General features: G+C 45.7%; 1 protein-coding gene across 1 annotated transcript; it reads left to right on the top strand.

Annotated features, from left to right (window-relative positions):
- The first annotated feature begins 3,790 nt into the window (after window positions 1-3,790).
- LGI2 (leucine rich repeat LGI family member 2) lies at window positions 3,791-23,919 on the top strand. Its single transcript, XM_037390559.1, has 8 exons — window positions 3,791-3,987; window positions 4,069-4,140; window positions 6,983-7,054; window positions 10,266-10,337; window positions 10,900-10,971; window positions 12,085-12,254; window positions 17,392-17,556; window positions 20,202-23,919. Exons 1-8 carry the CDS (start codon window positions 3,791-3,793, stop codon window positions 21,017-21,019), a joined length of 1,638 nt encoding a protein of 545 aa, XP_037246456.1. The 3' UTR covers window positions 21,020-23,919.
- The last annotated feature ends 648 nt before the right edge of the window (window positions 23,920-24,567 follow it).

The following is a 24,567-nucleotide window of genomic DNA, read 5'->3' as shown; positions in this document are numbered from 1 at the left end:
CGTTCAAGATAATAATAATGTACTCTGCATGTTGCAGTACATCTCCTCTAGCAGTTGGAGTCCAAAAAGGTCACATCAACCATGAGTGAAGAAAGAAAGGAAAACACTCAGCAAGATGAATATTGCTCAGAGCATAAATTTTCCCATACCTTCTTCCACAGCAGGGTCACAAGCAATTAAGAGTCCTCATAGCGGGAACACTTCCACTGACATACTTTCCTTTCACCCACAGGTTTTTTTTCAAATTTCTTACTTTGGGCAGGTGGTCGGTCATGATCCAACAAAACTAATTTTTATTTGCAAATTAACCTAGCAATTAAATTTCCTCAGACAAAAGGTTGAAGTGTTCTTCCCTTCTATACTTCCCATTTTGTATGGGGTGAGCTGATCATCTCTTTGTCCATTACTGTCCACTTCTGTCAAGCTACAGGAAAAAATACAGTGAAAGCATTTATGTTAGTATTTACTCAATAAAGCAGGGATTGAGACATGAAAATGAGAACATGTGAAAAATACCTTCCTGTTCTTGAAGAAACAGAGCTGATAACTTTCACATCAGGGTATTTATTTTAATATTTATGTGCTTCTAAATGTTTGTCTGATTCTGTTTCTCTTTGCAATCCAAGATAAATACCTGAGATTTTGGAAAAGAGAAAGAGTCGTCCTGTTCGCAGAAATGACTGTGATAACATCGTACATCAAAGTGACAAGATGTCTGAGCTGTACTTACCTGGGAATCGGAATATCCTCCACTTAACATCCACTGGGAGGATCGCGTGCAGCACTGTACACGTCTGCACTGGGGTACATGTGGTGGTGTCCCAGGGGACCTGCATGTTTCCTGGCACACTTGGTTAGGGTGACTGCTGAAAGACATGGCATATCCTTTGCACCTCATGTATCGGTTCAGATTTTGATATCATGCCCGTTGACATACTGTCTGAGTGCTCCTATGCTTGTGTTACTGGTTTGAAATGCCATTTTATCTATGGGTATCTGATAGCGCAATCATTCATATGCAGCTGACTGCATTTATTTGTGGCATGACTTAAATGGATGCACCTGCAAGTCTACATAAAAAATCACCTAAGCCCATGAACTGGAATTTGAAGGAAGGCAACAGAATGCACATTTCAGTGTTATTTCTCATTCTTTGGTGCTCTATTTCAACAACTTTTTTCTTCTCAAAGAAGAGAGAGGATTTTGTTTCTATACAGGGCTACTGTATGGATACAATAGACACGGCTTTTTAAAACAAGCAGGTTTTTTATGTTCTTTTAAGGAAATTTATATGTGCGTATGTATATGCATATTTATATTTCTAACCCCCTCACACACCTGTTTTCTGTCATGTGACTATTCCAAGGCAATCATTCATTTTTAATTTCAGCAAGACAGGGCCGTCTGCTGCATCCTGCTGGCACTCCAGGCTCTCTCCTCAGCCTCTGTCAAAGCCCTCGCTCTCCGTGCCAGCTCCCTCCTGTGCAGTACCCCAGCCCCACTGCACCTGCCTCTCCTTCCACCTCATCCTCCTCTGACCTCCAAGACCTCCAGAGAGAGCGGTCTGTACCTGGCAGCCCCTCACTGAGTGGAGCAGGTCTGCTGCAGGCGAAGCTGCAGAAAACACCCCAGGTGGGGAGAACAGGAGAAAATCCCCCTTCCTCTTCCCCAGGGAGGGGGAAATGATTGACAAATAAAACCCATTTAAATCAGTTAAATCAGAAAAACACCCTGTCAGCAAAATTAATTGTGAGCAGTGACAGCAGGTAAATAAGCTCCCCTTTTGGAGTGTCGTGGGATGTTTAGAGGTCTGCATGGAAGAGCTTAGCACCAGTGAAAGCTGCAGAACTGAGTTGTGGAATTGGGGTCCTAAACTCTTTGGGATGAAATAGGTGTGTATCTTTTAGAGAAGGTGCTTTACATACCAATACAGCATCTAAGACATTTAAAACCTTGCAGCAATACCGGACCTTGAAACTGTGTTTCCTGACAGTGTGCTGAGCACAAGTTGAGCCCCGGGGAACCCCACCCGTGACCGGCTGCCAGCCTGAAGCATATTTGCCATAATGCTTTGAGCCAGACCCATCAGCCAATTTCTCACCCGGCATCTTAAGGAATTGTCTAGCTGTGTGCTGGATATTTTCTCCAGAAGGGTGCTGTGAAAGGCAGTATCAAAAGTTTTTGATTTCTGGTGGTGTTCTTGTATTTATTTTGGGGGGCTTACAGTGACCTCAGGATAAAGTACCCAGCTGGAAGAGAATGACAGGAAAATCCAACAGGGCTCAGGGTTCACAACAATTTCTGCCTGCTTGCCAATGAAATAAACATCCTGGGATTATTGTGGCTGTTGAATTAAGATGCAGATGCAGTGCGTAACAGCTCCTGTGAAGAGTGGTATTACATGAATCATTAAAATCACTGAAAAGATAAAACCAAGCAAAGACGACTGGGAATAACACCGACCTCAAGTAATTTCTCTGTCTTATTTCTACCTGATCAGATGACAAAGGAATTAACCCGTTAACTTGGGTGTTGCTCACACTTTGTGAATTTTTGCCTGCTGGACTGATTATGTATGGGTGGAGATGATGAAATCTGGGTCTGCTCAGCACGAAGAAGAGGAGGCTTACTGCTGTCTTTGGCTGCCTCGCGGGAGGCTATGTGGGAGCTGTGCAGTCAGTGGTGAGAGGCAGCAGGCACAAGTTGCAGCAGTGGGAGCTCTCATGAAAATTTTGCAACTGGCCCGTGCCGACCAAGAGGAGAGGCTCAGAGACAAGAGACAGAGTTACAAGAGCAATGCTTTTGTTCACGTGCATGGGGCATCGTCCCATTCAAATTGGGTCACCCCGAGTGTGGTTTTACACACAGCTCTGATCCCTTTCAAGTGTTCAGATACAACATGATTTGATCTATCATTTATTAACACGCGCACAGACTACTGCAAAGCAACTATAATTCTGTGGCGTCATCATCCATCTGCTTCTTTCTTGCTCTGGGTGTCCCTGGAGTGGTCTGGCTACAGTTATTGTGCTGCCAGATGATAGCGGGTTGCACAGCAGTGTCGGGGGGGGGTGGGTGGGGGGTGGGGGGTGAGGATGCTGGTGTCACCTCAGTAGCCCAAGGGGTATCCCTTTTGCTTCAGGGTGGGGGCTGCCATCCTCGTCCTTGCAACGAGCTGGGGTCCTTTAGTAAGCATGACTATGCAGTGTGCAATGTATTACACATTGTATATGTATATACATATATGTATGTATATACAATGTATATACATCTATCTCCCTTAAGAAAGTTCGTACAGTTTCACGCTAGAAAGACTGCCTTACTTAAAAAGCGTGAGCCTTTCCTAACGAAATTCAGGCTAGCCGGCAGGGAGGTAACTCACGCCGGACACCGCACTAGGCGGCGGCGCAGGCTGCCCTGAGCAGCTGTACCGCTTTGTGTTTAACGTGAATTCCGACCCCGCGGCACGAGCAGCCGTCCTGACGCCGAGCGGCTCCTCTGACCCGCAGCTCTCTTGCGGGAACATCCCAGAAAACCAGCAGCCCCCGGACCGGCACCCCCGGGGCGCCGGGAGCGGGGGCACCCCGGGCTCTGCCCCCGGCAGGGCCAAGCCCCCGCCTCGCACCGCCCCTCGCACCGCCCGGCCGGCCGCGGCGGCGGGACCGGCCCGGCCCGGCCCGGCCCCGCAGCGCAGCGCAGCGCAGCGGCGGGGCGGCGCCGCGCTGATGTCAGGGCGCGGGAGGCGGCGGGGAGCGGCCGCCGGCCGGCGGGCAGCGGCGGCGGGGCCGGCATGGCGGGCCCGCTGCGGCTGCTGGCGCCCTGCGCCGCCACCGCGCTGCTGCCGCTGCTGCTGCTGCTGCTGCTGCCGCCCGCCGCCCCGCGGAGGCCAGCGCGCTGCGCGCCGCCCTGCAGCTGCTGGCGGGAGTCGGCGCTGTGCGTGGGGGCGGCGGGCGCGCCGCGCAGCCTGCCCGCCGGCCTGGGCTCCCTGTGAGTGCGGGGCGCGCCGCGCCGGGGGGCGGCGGGGGGCGCGGCGCCGGCCCGCCTGACGGGTGGCTGCTCTTTTTCCAGGAGCCTGGTAAACGGGACCTTCTCCGAAGTCAAGGACAGGATGTTTTCCCACCTGCCCTCCCTGCAGCTGCTGTAAGTATGGCACCGGGGAAGGCGGCGCCCAGGTAGCGCTCGCCCCTTCCTCCGCAGGGGTCCCGGGCGCCTGGCAGCCAGGCAGGGAGCGGGTGAACCCCCGGCTTGCGCAGCCGCCCGAGGTGGCCGCCGCTTGCCGCCCGAGGGATGCGTTTCCCGCTCGCAAACCACTTCATAAGCACGTATTTAGTTACTGAAGGAGGACAAAATGTTTTCCGGTGCCCTAAGCCCCTGTCGTGGGTTTCTTTTTTTAATTTCAGCTTTAATAAGTTTAGGGCCGGGTTGCTCACCCACCCACCCAGCCATCCCCGGAGTCCTGTGGTGGCTCCCACTCCTGCTCGCTGCGTGCCCGGGAGGCTCGCGCTGGCTCTGGGACGTCGCAGAGGCTGCGGGGACACACCTGGGAGAAAGCCCCCGTGCCTGAAGTGCTGGTGGTGTCCGCAGCGACCCTCCGTGCTTCAGCATCCAGCTCGGAGGGCAGCCCCGCAGATGGCTGCCGACCTGGTGGGCCTCCCAAGAGAGAGCATGGGCTCTGGGCGCTCCCACCTCGGGCAGGCCGTGGGGTCGTGCCCGTGGCATGGTGAGGTGTGTGCCGGCAGCTTGCGCAGCTTACCCAAACTTGCTTTGATTTAGCTGTCCGGGGGGGCAGCAGCTGGGAAGGCACAGAGTGCCCCGTGACCCCCCTGGGGAGCCTGGATGCTGGTTTCTCCAGTAGCCTACAGCAAAGCCAAGGTGCTGCTGTGCCCTGCCTAGCCCAGCACGGCCTGCCGGTGACGCCCCGTGCCGAGCGGGCAATTCCCACCTCCCCCTGTAAGGACCCGCTTACTCCCAGGCAAAGACACACTGCAAAGAAAAAATCAGCAAAAAGATGTGAGGCGTGCCAGAAACCCAGGGTAAGCACTTGCCAGAGAGCTAGGTGTTAAAATTGGTCTTAGCGAGAGGTAGTCCCTGAAAGCATCTAGTAGCCGGATGGCCAGCCTCTTCTCCTCAGGCATCGCCACCCCTTCTGACTCCAAGGCCTGTCTCGCTTGGGAGGAGCAGCACCCCATGGAAAATGCTGGGGAGAAGTGGGCGAAGCAAGGGCTGGAGGCTTTCACCTTCTTTTGCATGGCACTGGTCCCAAACCCAGGTTTTTGTGGGACTTGGGGGCCAGCACAGAGCCCTGGGCAGGGGGGCTTTGACCACCAGTGAATGGGGTCAAACAGCAGACCTGTGCCAGCTGGGAAAGGAGGGGGTGAGTCCAAGGGTGGGTTGAGAGAAAATGTCGATGGGGAATTAGAGACGGGGGGGAATCTGGCTTGTTTTGGATAGCGCTACTGGGAAGGGGGAGGAAGAGTAGCTGAAGGTTATCCCTTTTCCTCAGCTGTAGTAATAGATTTCCAGAAGGAGAAGTTGGGGGGTGTGGGGTGGTGGGATAGAGATCAGTTGTTGAGAAAGTCACAAGTTGCCCATCTCACTTTATGCAGTAAATCAGCTGTGGGAGCCAGAGGGCAGTGTCACCACCACCGCCACTACCTTGGGCCCTGACGGGTTTTGTTGCTGAGTGTAATTTGCGATATTTCCCATCAAACACGAGAAAAAGGAATAATTAAATGACAAAAGAGATACGTGCATACGTACCTCAGGACTATGTGTTCTGTGGCAGTAGCCATGGTAAAATAGTAACGCAAGGATTTATTTTTGATGGCAGTCTGCATCTTTGTCAGATTTCTTTGGGATAATTTAAGGAGCATTTGTCTAGTATTAGCATAATAACCGAGGATCACAGGGAAGGTTTGCATTTCATGTTCGTTAGTCTTCTAAATTAATTTTAGTAAAATGCCTAAAACCATATAGAAAGAGGATTAATAAGTTACTGTAATAAAGCGATTAGTAGAGGCATATTCAGTCATAGCAGAAAATTCTGAATTTTCCAAAAATGATTTGAGTAGTGTTTGATTTTTAGACCAAATAAAAAGTGTTGCTGTTTTCTTAAAAGGAGATCACTCTCTGTCCCTTTGAACATCATCATTGGAGATCATCCACGGTTGTGCTTTGATACAGCAAAGAAGGAACTTGGCTGGCAAAGCCTCTGTGGCATCCTTCTGACCCTGACTGCCTTGTCCTGGCTCAGGTGACAGCTGCTCCAGTGCAGCTCTAAAGTGTTTTGTCCCTGAAGTTCACATGGGAGGCCAAGGCAGTGGTGCCTGGAGCAGTCAGCACCACCGCTCTTCCTTGCTGCCTGCAGACACAGGACTTTGCTTTGCAAGGACAGCAGGACTTTCTCTCTCTAGCACTTTGGGCAGGTCTGTGTTTCCAGCTGACAAACTGGCTGTGTGACCTGTGTTTTGTCCTCCCCACGCTGGGGGCTGTAGCCTGTCTGTGGGTCAGTCTCGGAGCATCCCCCTGGGAGCGCAGAATGAGTGAGTGCTGAGGCAGTGCTGCGACTGCATAAAATGGGAGCTGGCGCTTGGGAACTCAGGAGTGGTGCTGCGATGATTTCTTGAAAATTGTCGGTGTGGCTGGAGGGGTGGTGGGCAACTGAGGTCTACACTCACCCTCTAAAGGTGGCTTGTCCTGCTCAGGGGACCAGAGAGTCAAGGGCCAGCTTGCATTTAACCAAAGTGAATGGCATGGCGAGCATTTTTCCTGGGGAGTAGTGGACATTAATTAGCATCACATTATGTCTTTGATATATTTTTTTTTATAGACCATGCCACGGTCTTTTATGTGTGCTGCATTGGTCGGGCAATATGGGCTTAAGTCAGTAAGATTAGTTTGGTCATGGGCAATAAACACAACAAGCATAATCCAGCTTGTCAGGTTTTAATGTGCTTTCCTAATGCCTGCTCTCCATTTTCAGCTTGCTGAACTCCAACTCCTTCACTGTTATACGAGATGATGCCTTCGCTGGTCTCTTCCATCTAGAATACCTGTAAGTTTGGTGTTTTATGTCTTTCCCTGTCCTTTATAAATCAAGATGTTTTGATAAGTTGCCAAGATTCCTGCTGTGAAGTCTTAGTCTTCACTGTGGTTACCAGGAGCAGGGGAGATGAAGGATTTATGTTCCACTGTTGTGCAAATGTTCTTTACGGTGGCTCACCATTTTTCAGAGGTTGCAGTGGATTTTTGAAATACGCTATGAATGCAAGGTGGCTCTGTGCAGTTACAGTACACCGAAAAGGCATTGCTTAGCAAGAGCGTGTCTGGGCTTTCCAGCACAGTGCCATTGCTGTCGATGGGCTTTGAACCTCAGGAAGAGGTGGGGGAGCCGCTCCTGGATTGCTGGCGGCCTGAAGAGGAGTTGCAGAGTGTCCGTGTGCTGTCCAGAACAACCCTGATTACCAGACCAGCTCTCTTCCCCCAACTTTCTTCTCCAACTTAACCTTTTTTCTGATATCCCTTTAATGCCCATGGCATTTATTATTATATTACAAATAATAATAAATATATGAAAATATATTAATACACCATATATATTATTACAGTTATTTATAGTATAATTTACATTTATTTAACTCTCCTTTACGCAGTTGATTTTTACATTACCTTAATTTCCAAATCTATCTTTTTTGATTATTTTTTTTTAGTTTACTTTTTTTCTTTAAAAAAATTACTAGCCCTGGTACCAGGTTGTCCTCACTTCATACTCTGAAGAACTGCCATTTCTCTGTTGCTGGACGTGAGCTGGTATGTTTGAAACTCTGAATACGATCTGAAAAAAATTTCTTCTTTCCACCCACTTTCCTGTGCTGAAAGGCAGCTGTGGAAAACATTTCTGTCTTTTTCTAAAGGAAGAACAATGCTTATGGAACTGACTCTCGCTAAAGTCTTGCAGGCAAACAGGTATTAAGGTGGGATATATTCAGGATTAATAGTCTGATATGTGTGGAGCAGCCAACAATGGAATTTGCAGACAAAAAACCAGAGGATAATGGTAAATGGATATGCTAAAATCCATGATTCAGCTACATATGGATTTTTCAGAGATAGCGAGATATATAATAATTCTGTTTTCTGAGTGTCTAGAAGAAAAAAATTAATTTGCAATACATTTATGAAAAGAAAGAAAACCATGTTAATGTTTTTTCATTAATGACTTGCTTTCAAATGCTGATGAGCTCATCCCAGCAGTACATGCAGTTGTAATGGTTGCACTAATGACTGCAGCCAGATCCCTGTCCGAAAGGAAAAAGTCCTGCCCCTCCTCAGCTGGTCAAAGGGGAAATCCCTGGTTGCCAGGTGCAAGCCAGGGAACAGGATGTGGACCAGTAAAGCCTTACAGTTTCAATTTCCTTTAGCTGCAGCTGGACAAGTAGTCTCGGTTAATGGTTGTGGTCACCCTCCCTGCCAAGTCCACAGAGTTCTTCCTCTTCCCAGCAAATCGCACCTCCCGCTTTTGGGAACCGGGTGTGAGTGGCCTTTCTCTGGCGTGTTTTTTTGGCCATGTAGCTAGTAACACTCTTAAAGCTTCAATAACTCGTGTCTCAGCTACCAGTGATCAGACCTGATGGAGAATAAGAGAACCTCACTGACAAACAAGAATGACAAGTTCCTTTGTGTACAAAGCAAAGTCTCTGGATGAAAAGCAGCTGGGAAGCACCCACAGCAGATACATATATATCTACATCTCCAGCTGTGTCCTGCTGCGCTTGCAGCACTGATAATGGCATTCGATGCACCCTTAAACTAGCTGGCCCTGTGTGCAGAGGTTAGGTAAGACAGGTCTGATGAAGATGGGAGCTCTGCTGGTGAACAGAGTGGTGTTCCCAGGGTAGCATCCCTTTGAGGCCAGGTTTGGTGACTCAGGAATCCAGCAAATTACAAGTCCCAGCCCAAATTTGCATCGCCTTCCTGCAGCGTGTGCAGTGAAGCCATGTTTATTTGCACGGACCGGTGAGCTGGTGCTGTGCAGGGATGCCAGGTGCTGGTGAGGGTCTCAAGAGGCAGTTTAGCTCTCTGCTCTGTGGATTGAATTTGTGTCCTCACACAGCCTTGTAACACCGAACGCTCTTCTAACGTCTTCCATGTAGGCACAGCACTTTCTCATCCACACCCTTTGCATGTAGCCAGGGTCCCAGCCACTTCCTGAAGGATTTTGGCTGTGTCTAAACTGCAGAACCAAGAGCACTTGTCTCCTGCATCCCCATCTTGGTTCTCGGGAAAAGACTGTGGCTCATAGCATTTTTCCTCTCTTTCCCTGGAAGGCAAACAAGGATGCGTAGGAGGAAAGGAGACACTTTTATCTCATAAAACCTTTTATAAAGTCAGCATGCAGTTGTCATCATCCAAGTACAGCTGTACCATGCAATATCTTGATGGCCACCTGGCTGCAATCACTTTACAGGGCTGATGGTGTGTTTACGGATGCATCCTCGAGTGCTCAGGGGTCAAGATGCTCAAATATCAGCTCTTTCTTTAAATGCTGACATGGAGTCAGGAAGAGCAGCATGCTCTTGGAATTGATATGTGCCTGTCGTCATTCCCCCAGCGCACAAGGCCATGGCCTGTGTGCAGCCATCACCCTGCAGAGGTGGCATCCCAGCTGGAGAGATCTGAACTGTGGCACCGAGAAGAAGGCAGTGGCCTTGCCATTTATGCAGACTTGGGATGTCTGTGGTTCGAGTCATGGCTCCGGGGTGTGGAGGTGGCACTGCATGTGCAGCCACGGCAGCTGCCCCTCAGAGAGCCCGCCTGCAGCCTGGGCATCCCTGGCATCGCTGTGCTGCCCCATAGTTTTAAAACACAGGTGGTTTGTGAGAGGAAAGGAGGTCCTTTGCAAGTCCATCTCAGAATCCTCTCCTACGCAGGTCTCTTGCCACATGCGAAACATGCTGAGCAGACTTAACTGACAGAGGAATGACATTTTTGCTTTGTTCATTTTATTCCTCTTCTGCTGGATGTTTGTGTCATATGCTTTCGCTTGTGCTGCCTGGTACTCGCCTTGTTCTGTGCAGTCCACCCGAGGAGAGGGGAAAAGGGAACGTGAGCAGCTCCACCGAGATTTCCCCACCTTTAAGTCTAAAGGGGCTGCCCAGAAACCTGCTGAATTTGGGGACCATAAGTTAAAGCACTGGTGATGCTAATAATAATGTTAATTAAAGTATTTTATACTTTCCACCCCCCCCCCCCCCCCCCCCCCCCAGATTCATTGAAGGAAACAAAATGGAAACAATTTCAAGAAATGCATTTCGTGGCCTTCGAGACCTGACTCACCTGTAAGTTATTTAACACTTAGCAGAGTAATTTGTACTTGAACAAAACACTTCTGGGGGACTGCTGGTTTTTCTGCTACGCACAAAACCTCCCTTTCCCTCTGTGCATCAGCTTCCCCCTGCTGTCAGCAATGTGCCCTCCACAAATTAAAAACTGGCCTTAAAAAAATTCCTGCTTGGGCAGCACCGCGGTGTGTTCGGCTGCCTGGGCACGCTCGCGGCTGGTGCCGGGGTGCGGCTGTCACGCACAGGTGCTGCACTGGTAGCACCACCACACTGCATACTCGTGATTAACATTCCTGTTTCTTTTCGGCATGCTCAGCGATTGCACTGTGTGCTACATTTGCACCTGGGCAGTAAAAAACTTTGTATCTTTTACCTTTATGTGAGCTTCAGGCAATCTCCATTCCTGAATGAGAATAATTTGTATGTGCCTGTAACTATTACCAATGCCAGTGGCTGGACAGTACTAGATAATTACTGACCTGTAGGTGAGCTCAGACTTAGTAAGAATCAGCCAGACAAGAGATAAGCATTGATACTAAGCTCTGATTTTCTTTTCTAGTTCTTTGGCCAATAACCATCTCAAAGCTCTGCCAAGGGATGTCTTCAGTGATTTAGATTCTTTAATTGAGCTGTAAGTAATGAGAATCTTTCTATTGACTGCCTGCTTCTGTCACTCTGTTACTCTGAGTTTTACGTTCTGGGTTTGTGAGGTGCCGTATCTGGTATCTGCACAGAAAAGAAATGTGTGTTTTGTTGTTCTAGCTTTTCTCTTTTTAAAATTGTTTACTTGGCAGCCTCCTCTAAAAGAACTGTTTCTCAAATCCCTGTTGCTTCTTGTGATGCTGTACATAGCTTGTGTTATTGTACTTCTTTCTGATGTTTCCTATGAATTGTTTTTTAGGGAAAGGGAGACAATGAGTTTTAGAGCTACAGTTTCTCTGAACGTTTTTTCCTGTTGTTGTTGCATGTATTCCCTGAGATTATCTTAGTAAAAGGCATTCATTAAAAAAACCCAAAATGCTTTTTTCTTGGTTTTGTGCAGTTGTAGCACATTGCTGACATACTGTCAGTGTTTTCTTGATGTAACTGAGCTGCTAGTCAGCTTCCCCTATTTTTGGCCTGGCTCTTCCAAACAGCAAAGTGTAATTGTAAGCCACAAAGATTGCCAAGGGATCGAAGAACAGGTACAGTGTTGAAATCGCACATACATTAGTAGGGGGAGGTCAAATTGACTCCACATCAGCAATGACTTGAAAAATAGAAGCCTTACATCTGTATTTTAATGTAATGCAGAAACAGTACCAGCAAGGCCACTCTGTCAACCAGCGGTACTGGAGTAGTTCAGGGAAGGAATGGGATTTATCTGTGTCAGCGGTAAATGGTGGGAATGGGGGTTGCAGCAGACAACCAGACTGTCAGAATTTATTATGTTACAGTCCTAATCCTATGAAAACTTATAAGCGTGAGTGACTTCAGACGTGAATCACAGTGCTCTATTACTACGACTACGTGTGAGCGTATTTCCTAGATTGAAACAGTTTTTCCAAGGACAGCACTCGGTGAAGGAGAGTCCCTAGTAAGAGACTCCCAATAAAACTTAAGAAACTTCCTTGTTCTCAGTTCAAAAACGATTAAAGGCTACTGAGATATTTTTAAATTCAGCATGTCAGGGTGATAACAGTTCTGTAGTATTCATATTGCTATCAACCTTTTCAAATATGTTTATTTCTGTGTGTTTTTTTAGAGATTTAAGGGGAAATAAATTTGAGTGTGACTGCAAAGCCAAGTGGTTGTTTTTGTGGTTAAAGATGACAAATTCCACTGTTTCTGATGTCCTGTGTATTGGTCCAGCAGAATATCAGGATAAGAAGTTAAATGATGTGACAAGTTTTGATTATGAATGCACCACTACAGGTATTCAGAATGTATATTTCTAAGCACACTACAAATGGTTAAATATCAGAAGTTTAGAATATACCCTTTCGCTTCTATAAGCATGACCTGGGGGGAGGAAAGGGTTACATACAAAGCACTTCTGAGTACTAGAACAAGCATAAAATGGGAAAATTACATTTGGAAGCCGAAGTAAGTACCGAGTTTTTATTTGGATTAAGTGATAATGGGAGAAGAGCTCTGAGTATTCATATTCCAAAAGACTTGATTATGACTCACTTTGTGACTTAATTTTCATCACAGAATGCTTTCTATTATCTGGAATAAGGCCATATAGTTATGGCAGATGAGCTTCCAAAAATCTCTGCATTTCACAGAAAGCAATGAAAAGAAGTTCAAATGATGTGGCTATATCTGTTATTTTTATTCAATAGGCCACGATTTAATAGCATCAAATGTGGCAGCAATACTGCCAGCAGTTCTTCATGGAACTCCATTAAATTAGAAATGTCCAATAATGTTCTGACTACTGTCTTGTTTAGGATCTTGATTTTTATTTTAGGTAATGTAAAGCATGCTGAAGGAAGTGAAGAGAAACTTGCATGTGGTTGTGGTTATGCTTATACTTTGTGACTGAACAGCCGTAGTTACCTGTCTTCGAATGTAGTCACATCATATAACTGAGAATATCAGCTACGAGTATTCTTTTTCATCTTTCATGTATGTGATATCAGCACTCTGCCTTTTTTCTATACAGTAATATCAGAGGCATTCGGGTTCTCATCTGTCGTTAAGTCAGTCATCATTATTAAAAGACAATAGAAAAGTTGATTACTATTAATGTGAAATGAAGTTTCAGGACAAGGTATGAAAGGTAACTGAAGGGCAATATGTAAAGGGAAAAAGAATGAACTCAGAATTTAAAAATCTGTCAGAAGAGCAGCAGAGGTAAAGTGCGATAATCTGCTACATAAAAGGATGTCAAAGCAGGAGAGCAATGTAGCTTAGAACAGTACCAAAGTTATGTTCCTGTGTCTGCCAAATCACCCAGATGCAAAAATACAAAGTAAAAGCAGACATTTTTTTATTTCAGTCTGGTTTAAGAAATTGCATAGCACTAACTGTGCAAGACCAAGCCTTATTTACCTGGTCCTCAGACCTATACTGACCTACCTGCCCTCTGTCATCTCTTAGATGACATCTCAATAGAAACCTATCTGTACATTTGCAACAAGCAAAATTCACCTGTAATGTTAGTCCCTTTGTCTGCTGTAAGCAAAATTACATCAAGCATAAATCTAATTCCACATGCTAAGGTGTTAGGTGGTGCAAGGATTGCCCAGCTAAATATTTGCTCAGATGCCATCAGAGAAGTGCTCTCCCAGCACAGCACATAGCTGTAATACATTCTTCAGACTGTAAAGGGTGTTTTCAAAGCAGTTATTCTCTGGCTGCTGTGAGGGAGGGCTGTGTGCCTAACCCGTCTGGCCTGGGGGTAGGAGCAGCAGGCTTCTCAGAGCTCCAGTGCTTGGTGGAAGTGGAGGATGCAGAATACGTGGAGCTCTGGCGTCCTTACAAAGTGTCCGAGAGGGACAGACTGCATGCAGAAACGAGCCATAAGAAAAAACAGGGATAAGTAGAGCAGAAATGCAAATCTTCAGGAGTGTGTCACCTCTGAGACAGCTTCACGTCCCCTGCACTGAACTGGAAGCTACCTTGCTGAAGCTGTAGCCTGCTGGTGGCCTTGGTGGTCTGCGGTGTCAGGCCACAGCTGATTTTTTCTTCTCTGCCATTGCCTCCCCAGATCCAAAGGGAGTGTAAATATGCCCACATGCATTCCTTGAGGACTGATTAGTCACAGACTCGGGCTTGTACCATACTCTGCAGTACAGCAACATCCCCTGTAGGTGTATTCCCCTTTCCTGCTCGGCGACAGGCAGCCTCTCAAGCCTCTTTCATTCATGTCAGTCTTTAGTATCATATTTCCCTCCTTTGCCAGGCAGGATCAGGCTTTCCGTCACTTCTGGTCTCTGGTACTCTGTGTTGAGCATAACTTGGATGTAGAATGTGGCAACAAAGCAGTTTGTTGGGTAAAATGTGCATCTCAGTGGCTCCAGCGAACTGCTACTATGGTAACAGGAGGAGAGATGGAAAGAGGGTGCTGCCAAATTAAAAAAAAAAAAGAGCCAAAGAACAAAGTAGTCCTATTGCTTCTTCACAGAGAAAGCAATTCATAGTGCTGGTGATCTGCACTTTTAACTCTTTGTGATAGCTTCTCTCTTTTCCATTTCCTCACAGCTTGCATCATGGAAGCACGTTAAGCTGTTTCACTTCGTTTCTTGTCTTTCTCCCGCAACAGTGTGTGAGGGGGCTGTGCTGTGGCTGTAAGCACGTCAGGGGAACCTGTCATTACTTTCAGGAGACTGGAAAACGGGCATCGTGCTCCCACAGTTGCTGGAAACAGGCTGTGTGCATGCCTAGACCTTGCTTTGCCCAGACGTGCTGGCAGGGATCATCCTACCGAGCTCTGGAATCTTGGTTTCCCCTTTCTTTACCCAGCTGGGGCTGCCTTGAAGAGATGGTCTTCTCTTTCCCTGCTGCCTGGAAGGAAGGTGCTCCTGTGCAGGAGATTACCTGTGCTGCTGTGGTGGGAGATGGGAAGGGATGGGTAACACTCCCTCATAGCGCTTCCAGCTCCCGGGTAGCCTCACCTGGAGCAGAAATCTCCACTGCAGGGAAGACGGGATGTGAGGAGAGGAGAACCCAGTCGTAGGATGCAGTTTAGGAGCTGCTGCCCAAGCAGATCATCGCTCCCTTTAGTGTCCTGCAGTGTTCCCCATGTGATGCCCCTCTGCTGTGCTAGCATCAGCGCTCCTGTGTGCTGGGATCAGCCAGAGCAGGGGCTGCTGGAAGGGAAATCAGCCCAACCACCAAGGTGCTGGGTCCCTCACCCATCATGGCTGATGCCAATCCAGCTGCAGAGGGAGTGGAGGCGGCGCGGTGGCTGGAGGCTGGGAGGACCACCCCAGCCCTCGGCTGGCAGAAAGCAGGTTAAACCCCTGTGTCCTGGGGCTGGGAGAGCAAAGCTGTGCATCAGGGCGAGAGGGAGAGCAGGACAGCCGTGCTGCTGACGGGCAAAGCGAGGGCCACATCCTCATCCTTCTCCTGTTGGGAAGATGTTGGGAAACCCCCACCCCCCAGCGCAGTATTTACTGTACAAGCCCTTCTAGCATTAAAGCAAGGCATGTGGACCTGCCTGTAAAACTAAATGGAGTCCCTAAGATGTAGATTTTTGGCAAGCCTGATGTGGCAGCACCTCCTTACTTTGTAACCCTCTTCTGCATTAGTCTGGTATTTCTGACTGGTGCTAAAACCAGTGTTTATTGCTTTTTACTGATTATGACTGCTTTTGTTACCCAATTTCACTCATGCAGTGACATAAAGAGCCCAGTGACAGGTACCAGTAAAAATAGCTGTGTTAACACTGAATCATTTCTGAATGAGCAGTGGGTATTAACACACAGACTGGTTTGGTTTAATTCACAGATTCCCTCAAAGTGTTTTACAACTGTTCAGATTTCAGGATACGTCTTTTTCAGGATTAGTTTTTTCGGGTTTTCTTCTCAAGATTTAAAAAATACTTTGATTTTCTATGACTGTATCTGCTATTCTCCCATTCTTAGCTACCTTTGATGATTTATGACTTGACTATTACTTTCTGCATACTTCGGTGTCAGTTTTCTCCAGTCCTTTTATTTTCCCAGTGAGAATAAAGATAACTTTCTTGTTCTCCTACCAGCATTTATGAATCAAGCCCAAACTCTATTTGTAATAGTCCTTCAAAGAATGGAGACTGTCATTTCTTTCGCAGCTGTAGAATCTGCTCTGTTTGTTTAATGGTAGTCATCTATCTTTATTCTCCGGAAGTGTAACTCCTCAAGGGCAAGGCTTTCAAGCATGCAGAGACAGAGAGTTCTTCATTCAAAAAACAATTATTTCATAATGCACCAAAATGAGGGACTCGAGTGAGGACTTAATTACCATTTCATCAAAATCCCTGGATGCCCAGGCCCTTCCAACGTAGGAGTGCGTGATGAAGGCATGTAGCAAATGGAGCTTGAAACAGAGCGGTGTGTGGTTCTGCAGAGAAACGCCATCACGGCAGAAGATGCATTTCCTTTTCTATATGTCTGTATCCATACATCACTTCAGCGCAGGCCCTTCTGCCACATTCTAGATCCAGGCACTGGCTTTTCTTTGTCAGCTCTGCTATACCAGTTTCTTTTCCTGATAATAATGACCTTGCCCAGCTGCCAGGCCACAGATCAAATTCAGACCCAAGCCTCCTTGCTTTGCCCCAGATTGGCTCTTTGCTGACTGCTGACTTCACCCAGGGTGAATTTTAGAGTTTAATCTACAAAGCCACTTAGATTTTAAGGCAAAATCTTGAATTTTGGAGTTACACTCCTAGTCTTTACAGGTTGCTTCAACTCCTCAGTCTTAGTGTCTAGGATAAGTTTTCCACTGGATAGTAGTTTGCAGGTTGGTTGTATTTTACGCCTAAACTACTTTACAATGCCCCGTAAAACGTTATGTTAACTGAGGTTTTGATTACACCATTTTGTCTATGGTCTAGCTGAAATGGGGTTATCCCCAGGCAAACTTCAGATATCATTTCACTTTCTGCCTGGTTTAGCATAACACAAATTGCTAGTGATTAAATTTGCATGACTTAAGAAGCTATTGGACTTCAGCTGGAAGTTGCTGTCTCTCAGCTTGAAAGTGATTCTAGCAAGGCCATTTCACTTGACGGGAAAGCAACTTCCAGCTGTGGGGAAAGAGACTTCTCTCTCAATAGCCTGATTTCATTGATACCAGCCAGCCTAGCTGGAAAACCTGATTTCTGCCACTGTTAACCTATTTGATCTCCTTGGCAACTCTATTTCCAGAGGACGGTTTATGACGCCTAAAGCAGGAGACGCTTTCCCCTGTTGCTGCATGCCTAGTGTGAGCGCCTACACTTCCATGGTAGTGTTATATACAAAATCCAGGATGTTTCACTCATTTTTCAGTGTAAATCATTGTAATGAGCCGCAGACCACTTACTCTGCATTTCCAGCCAGGATGTATCCTAACTGTTGTAAATGTATGTTTCTAGATTTTGTTGTTCACCAGATTTTGCCCTACCAGTCAGTTTCAGTGGATACGTTCAACTCCAAGAATGATGTGTTCGTTGCCATTGCTCAGCCCAGCATGGAGAACTGCATGGTGCTGGAGTGGGATCACATTGAAATGAATTTCAGGAGTTATGACAATATCACAGGTATATGAACACTGGGATTCCAGGCATTGATGAAGTGTTGGCGTTTCACAAAGATGATATTCATAGATGGGACCAGCTGATGGTTTCTGTCCTGAATCTGTGTTGAATTTGGTAGATCGAAGTGTGTAATGTTTGGACATGAGTAACTTCATGGAGCGGTGCATCTTGTTAATGCACACACATTTAACCTGGCTGTAGGACACAATCTAGGCTTTTTTTGTCTGATCTTGAAAATTGTTTTGAAGGCACAAACACTTGCTGTGATTGTCACGCCATGGCCCAGCTTAGCACTCACTGCCTGAATCACACTGTGAGTTGAAGTATATGTTGAAGGAGCCCTTACTCTTGCCGAAGTGCCTGCGAAATAGAATACAAAAATACTCTACTGCATGTAATAGGAAATAGGTCTGGAGGATGCTTCTAGGGTAGGCTGGCCAGGAAAGCGTGTTTCACAGCTTAAGGTGACATAGAGATACTTAAACCGTGGTTGTTACCTAAAGTCATGTGCTGTAAAGCTTTCATGTTTGCTTTCCATTTGCAAACATGCTGAATTAGCATCCTGGCCAGGTTGCTCATCAAACAAAAAGCCCATGTGGATGCCAGGTGATTTTCTAATGCTAACGACTGTTCTGTCCCAAACTGACACTCGTGGTGCTCAGTTATACCACTACAGCAGGGACAGAGTCTTTATTGCTGCTATACACTGCCCAATTTCCCAGATACTTCAAGCTACTGGTTCTGAAGACTCAGGAGCTAAATTTATCCACAGAGCAACCTTCCCTCCTGTTCCTTGTTACGTGTGATAAAGATTATTTTTCACCTTGCATTTTGGGAAACAAAGAATATGCTGTGTTGTCATCTGGTGTTGAAGCCTGCAAAGGCAGCAGGCACCTACCTCCTCAGATCAGCTATGTGTGTCACTGATGGAAGTTTACAAGATGCTACTCCTCCATCAGGAAATTCTGGAAATGAAAAGTTTTGCTTTTTTAGCTTTCATTGTATTTTGGTTGATTAGGGGGGAATATGTACCAGTGGATGTAAACTGAGAAGTCAGTGGCCCAAAGAGAGCTAACAGAGCTCTAGAAAAGCTCTGGAAATGAAATGTAGAGTTTGGGTCATTTCCAAAGGCAGCTGTCTTCTGGACGTATTTCACCTTCCTGTGAATGACGTGATCAGGAGACACTTCTGCTGGGGACTGGTGTGCTAGCTCCACACCCTGCCTACGTGCCCAGGCTCGTTTCTCGAACAACTGCCCAATGTTCCTGTGGGCCTGAGCTTGAGCTCTGGACTCTTGAATGTAACTGAGAGATTTTGCCAGGGGACACAGGCACATAAAGAGCCTCTTGTGGAGCCTAAAAAGTGTTTTGTCGAGCTCAGGAGCTAGCTATGTGCTCTGTGGGGAGTTTTATTGCTAACTGTGTGCTTGGCATTCGGGTATCTGAGTTTAGCCCTTTACAACATGGGCTTACAGAGCTGAGCTAGTTGTCGAGATTGCCTTTGCAGTCAACACGCAGAGAACAGGCATTGCTGTCCTCTGCAAAAGGAGACATCCAGGCTGGGTGAAATCTTTTCTGGAGCGCTTCTTGACTAAGTTAGTCCAGAAAGAGCCTGGATGATCAACTCGAGCGTTCATGTCTACGCTGCAGACAGATACCTTATGGTACTTGAGATGAATCCCCCACCTCCTGCACTGGGAGGGTGGTAGATCATCCCAGGCTGGCTGTGAAACAGCTACGGGTAGGGGACGAGCAGAGGTGCCGGAGCAAGTCTCCTGTAGTGACTGTGACCAAGCACGCACAGGGGAATCTGTGTGGTTATGGTTCTGCTTCAACGGTGCACTTCAGAGAGGAATTCTTCTCTTCTCTTCTTCCAACAAAACCTTTTGCAAACAGTCTAATTGTTACTTTCCTGACGTGTAGTGTATAGTGACTTGACATTCTCAGAATGGGCCATAACCTGATCTGTTCTAATCTGACAACTGCAATATTCCTAAATATTTCTAGTTTAACATAATCTCAGGAATACTTAACAGAAACAACATAATTAGATTTATCTTTTTCATCCTGCTGTCAGGTGATATATCCACAAGATGCATTGATATTTCTATTTACAGCAGAAAAAGCTGACTCTGGCCCTCTTGCACCAAGAGAAATAGACTATATTTCATTCTTCTAGTTAAGCTGGAAAGATGGATATTCAAGGAATAAGAGAATTTCAGCTGCCTACTGAGTCATGAGATGACAACTCTTGATATTTTGCAATAATAAAATTTTGCTTAAATAATTGTTTTGGATATTAGGGGGCATGTGTTTGAACAAAGAAAGGAAGAAAAATTATTTTGGATAAAAAGGAATGAGCATTTTAGGGTGGATGAAAAGGAATGAGCATTTTAGGGTGCATCATACTTGCACAATTTGAGGGCTGTGACATTTCCAACATTTGAAGTCATCTTTCCAGTTATTGGGGAGAAAAAATCATGAAAAGAAGCTCTGATGGCATGTAGCAGAAGGCAAAATTAGGAGATGGTGTGACTTTAAAAAAGGGGAGGGGTGATTTTGGTAATCTTTCTGTAGCTCTAAGGGTGCTTTGTACTGTGCTAATATATATATATATGCTGCTTTTTTTTTTTTTCCTTTGGGCTATAGGTCAGTCCATAGTGGGATGTAAAGCCATTCTTGTTGGTGACCAAGTCTTTGTGGTGGTGGCACAGCTCTTTGGTGGCTCACACATTTACAAGTATGATGAAAGCTGGACGAAGTTTGTCAAATTCCAGGATATCGAAGTATCTCGCATTTCCAAGCCAAATGATATAGAACTTTTTGAGATAGACAGTGAAATGTTTTTTGTCATAGCAGATAGCTCTAAAGCAGGTTTGTCAACAGTGTACAAGTGGAATAACAAAGGATTTTACTCATACCAGTCCCTTCATGAGTGGTTCAGGGACACCGATGCCGAGTTTCTTGATATAGATGGGAAGTCACATTTAATCCTCTCTAGCCGTTCCCAGGTTCCCATTATACTCCAGTGGAACAAAGTTTCCAAAAAGTTTGTCCCACACAGTGAAATCCCCAACATGGAAGATGTCTTGGCTGTGAAGAGTTTCAGGATGCAAGATAGCCTATACATCACACTCACGAGATTCATCGGTGACTCCAGAGTTATGAAATGGAATAGCAAACAGTTTGTGGAGATACAGGCTCTTCCATCCCGAGGAGCCATGACGCTGCAGCCTTTCTCCTTCAAGAACAATTACTACCTAGCCTTGGGAAGTGACTATACCTTCTCCCAGATTTACCAGTGGGATGGTGAAAAGAAGATCTTCAGATTATTTAAAGAAATCTATGTGCAAGCACCACGGTCTTTCACAGCTGTGTCAACGGATCGAAGAGATTTTTTTTTTGCCTCTAGTTTTAAAGGAAACACTCAAATATTTGAACATATCATCATTGACTTGAGTTTATGAAAAGCTGCTGGAGTGAAATTTGTGTAGAATGACATTTATACACAAACAAAACAAAAAGAGACCTTTCTAAAAACAGGGTGCACCTATGGAGTATGATGACATTTTCTGAACTTTTAAAACTTGCATATTAATCAGGGATTGCATTTACTTGGTTACTGCATGACATGTCCGTTCTATCCTTTTTCAAAGATACATTGCAATCTGCAGTCATTCAGAGGAGAGTGCAGTGCATTAGGATAAATGTTGACATCTAAAAGAATAACCTAAATTTTATGCAGAAAACTACCCTGAATTGAATATCTCATAAAGTGAAGAGTAAGCCATACAAAGCATAGAAATGATCTTGACTCTTAAACTAACGTGTTAGTAATGATTTTAAGACTAGAGCCAGTTCTTCACAGTGGCCAATGAATTGTGAAAGTAAACAGTAATGTTCCAGAATACACTTTATTTTTGTTTCTTGAGGTCTGTCTTCAAAATCTGCCTTTGTGGTTTATAATAGGTCTGGGGCATCATTTTAATTCATTGTAGGTTAAAGGGAAAGTAAAAACCTATTGCCATTTTTCTTCCATTATTCACTATTTCAGCAACAAACTGTGCATAACAAGTAGCCCATCCCACAGTAACTGGGTAGGCAGGAAAAGAAGAGTATGTCACTTCTGGAGCAAATAACAGAGGTCTGCATGGTGCCGTGAATGAATCAACTACAAATTCCATCCACTTTCTGGTTTAATAGGTGTCCCAGAAATCCCCTCCATTTTGCCCTAGTTCATTGTTTTCCTGATGATCCCAGTAGATTCTGGGGTCTTTACTTTAAACAAGTAAATCTGTTGTGATTTCTCACTCTAGAAGGCACAGCTTAAGCTTAGCCTGAAACAAACACTATATTCATGTCCTCCATGCTGTAGCTCCTCTGTACGCAATGAGATGATCTATTCTCCAGTGTTCCTTTCTCAGTACAGCTCACGAGCCATAAATTCAGGTTTGGGTCATCACAAGCTGTTTTTGGGAAATCCTGCTTCTGGCTGAGATCTAAATATGACTCCAGTATCGCTGAGTCTTTTGAAACGAAGGCAGCTGGAGCTGCTTCAGGTTAGAGCTAACCCTGCCTCCAGGAAGGATTTCCTCTTGCTGGCTCCGGACTTTTGCCAGGTTGCCAATCCACTGAAGGGTAAGCAGGATGACGTGAACAGACCGTGCTGTGTTGGTGTTTTGGGTGGCTACAGGCTAAAGCATTCAGTCAGCCTAAACAGGGCAGTCCTGGCACACAGAGTCTCTTGTCAGGATAAGAGCAAGGCGCCATTTTCCTGTAAAGGCGCTCCACCGTCCTTACTCAACAAAATTGTGTATCAGAGCCCCCAATTGTTCACTTACACAACATGTTTCTTTACATTTTCATACCACTTAGCATATGAGGGTTGTTTTATTATGTCTTGCTGCTGCACTGCTGCATTGCATAATAGGGAGGCTTTGCGTAAAGCGGGCAGAGCAAAGGAAATTGTCCTTTATTCGTTCATACTCAGGGCTATCTCACCTTCTGTGTGCTGAGCGAGCTTCACATTTTTGCCCTGGACATGTGAAACATGGCCTATTATCACAAACAGAGATGTTCACATAGGCTTTCCAACATCCAAGCTGCAGGAGGATTACGCACAAGGACTCCTGTGAGGAGCCCTAACCTACCAGTGACCTGACACATCACAGCCTTCCCTAACTTTTGCCTCACTGCTATGAAATAAAATTACTGGTCTGTCAGAGACATAACTAATTTTATTCAGTTTTTAAATTATGTGTTAGGGTTTTTTTTTTTCTATGGACATGCTCATTCTGGTTTTATTTTTAATCACGTTGGCAACTTCGCCCATCCAGCTGCCTGAACTATTGAGCGCTGCCCTCCAGATCCCAGTGTGGTGTCAGTCCTGGTGCTTCAATCAGACCAGTAGATGCAAACCAACCCTCTGCAGCAGGTTTTAGCATTGCCTCTCCCAGGATTAAGCTAACAAATCCGACAAAATGAAGAGATTACTCATGTGTCTGACAGTGAACACACTTTCATGCCACGTTCCCAGTTTACTTTTTAAAGCAGGTATGGCTGGCAAGCAATGTTTCTTTAACCTGTGTTGTGGGAAGGCATTTTGTATTATTTCTCTGCTAAGAGTGCATGTTTAAATAGAGGCAGATTTTCTGATGAGGAGGGGCATTTCTCAGTGCACCAGGACTTTCTTTCAGGGCTGTGAGTACTGTTCCCTCAGCAAGGGGCACCACTCAGAGCTAAAAGCTGGTTTAGAGAAATTGGATCTTGGCATTTTTTTCTTGAAGGGAAGCAAGAGGATGGTGGGAAAGAGCTTGTGTATCGCATACCAGGAGATTGTACTGTTTCGAGAGCGAAGGGGATTTTGAGACTTGGCTATCAAGTTGAATTAAATTTAAATGGTCTCTGCAGAGGCAGGCTTAATAAAGAGGATAAAGTGATCCACAGGAGTCTAGCTCGTTCACACAGGACCAGAAGAAGAAAGTGAGGGAAATGAATTCTGCAGGCAGGCTGCTGCTCCTGCCGAGTAGCTGTGTTGGGTGGTCAGAAAGCCCAACTTTGCATCCCTCCTGGCTTCAGGAGGCGCCTGGAGTCGGACGCCAGCCTGTCCTGCTGAGTTAGTGCACAGGAGGTCAGAGCAGCTAAGAGGGCAGGCAAAGAGCACCACTTGAAGAAGAAAAGGTTATCGTACATTTCACAGGATTAAACAAAGGCAGGGTCTCAAAAAGCCTTGTTCTGCTCTTTCCCAAGGAAAAGCCTTTCCAAATGCAACAATGGTTTTGTCTCCGTAGCCTATATTGTGTAATGGAAATTGTTTTGAATACTAAATAAACCATGCATAGCCATAATTTATTGCAATTGTTAAGACCATCAGGACAGCGAGAAAGGATAACAGAACATGCCACCTGGTAATTTTTAATGTATTCTAAAATATATACAACTATGTAAAGAACAGTAGTTTATATAAGCATAGATTTAATACAATGTGATAGCTACAGTGGGAGCATTTTAAGGCTGTATATACATTGAGCTTTTTTAGTAAAGAGGAGCTGATGCAGTCTATGCTACTGACACGTGTGTACTCTTTCAATGTATGAATAAAATGTAGTTAATGAGATTAATAGTGGTGCGTTGTGCATGTTAAATTATCCATGCTGTGAAGATCCACACTGCCAGAGGGATGTACAAGGTGTGCAAACGGGTCCTTGTCCGTTCATGATCGGTTTTGGCTTTTGAAAACGTGGAGGAAGCTGTGCTCGGCCTCATTAAATTCAGTTTCTGTGCCTGAGGTAGCTCGGACCTCCAAGGTTTTGCTCTTCCCTGGCTTTCCCCTTCACTCTTTCCTTACACCCCATCTAGTGTTACGAGGATGTAATGCAGCTATTACTACGATTCCCGGTTAACGGGGAACTCGGTTGTTTCCTTCCTTTCTTTCTTACCACAAAACCAAGAGGTCTTCATAAATAATTTTCAAAAGATACTGAAGTGGGTTTATTACATGCAGAGTGGATAAGAA

The sequence above is a fragment of the Falco rusticolus genome, chromosome 1, assembly GCF_015220075.1.
Source record: "Falco rusticolus isolate bFalRus1 chromosome 1, bFalRus1.pri, whole genome shotgun sequence".
NCBI lineage: Eukaryota > Metazoa > Chordata > Aves > Falconiformes > Falconidae > Falco > Falco rusticolus.
Note: the sequence above shows the minus strand (reverse complement) of the source record. Positions and strands in the feature narration are given on the sequence as shown.

Excerpts from the sequence above, each read along its gene's own strand:
- LGI2 (XM_037390559.1), top strand. The coding sequence starts at position 3,791 with ATGGCGGGCCCGCTGCGGCTGCTGGCGCCCTGCGCCGCCACCGCGCTG. Across the intron at positions 12,255-17,391 it reads TTATGAATGCACCACTACAG|ATTTTGTTGTTCACCAGATT; the intron begins GTATTCAGAATG and ends GTATGTTTCTAG. Across the intron at positions 17,557-20,201 it reads GAGTTATGACAATATCACAG|GTCAGTCCATAGTGGGATGT; the intron begins GTATATGAACAC and ends TTTGGGCTATAG.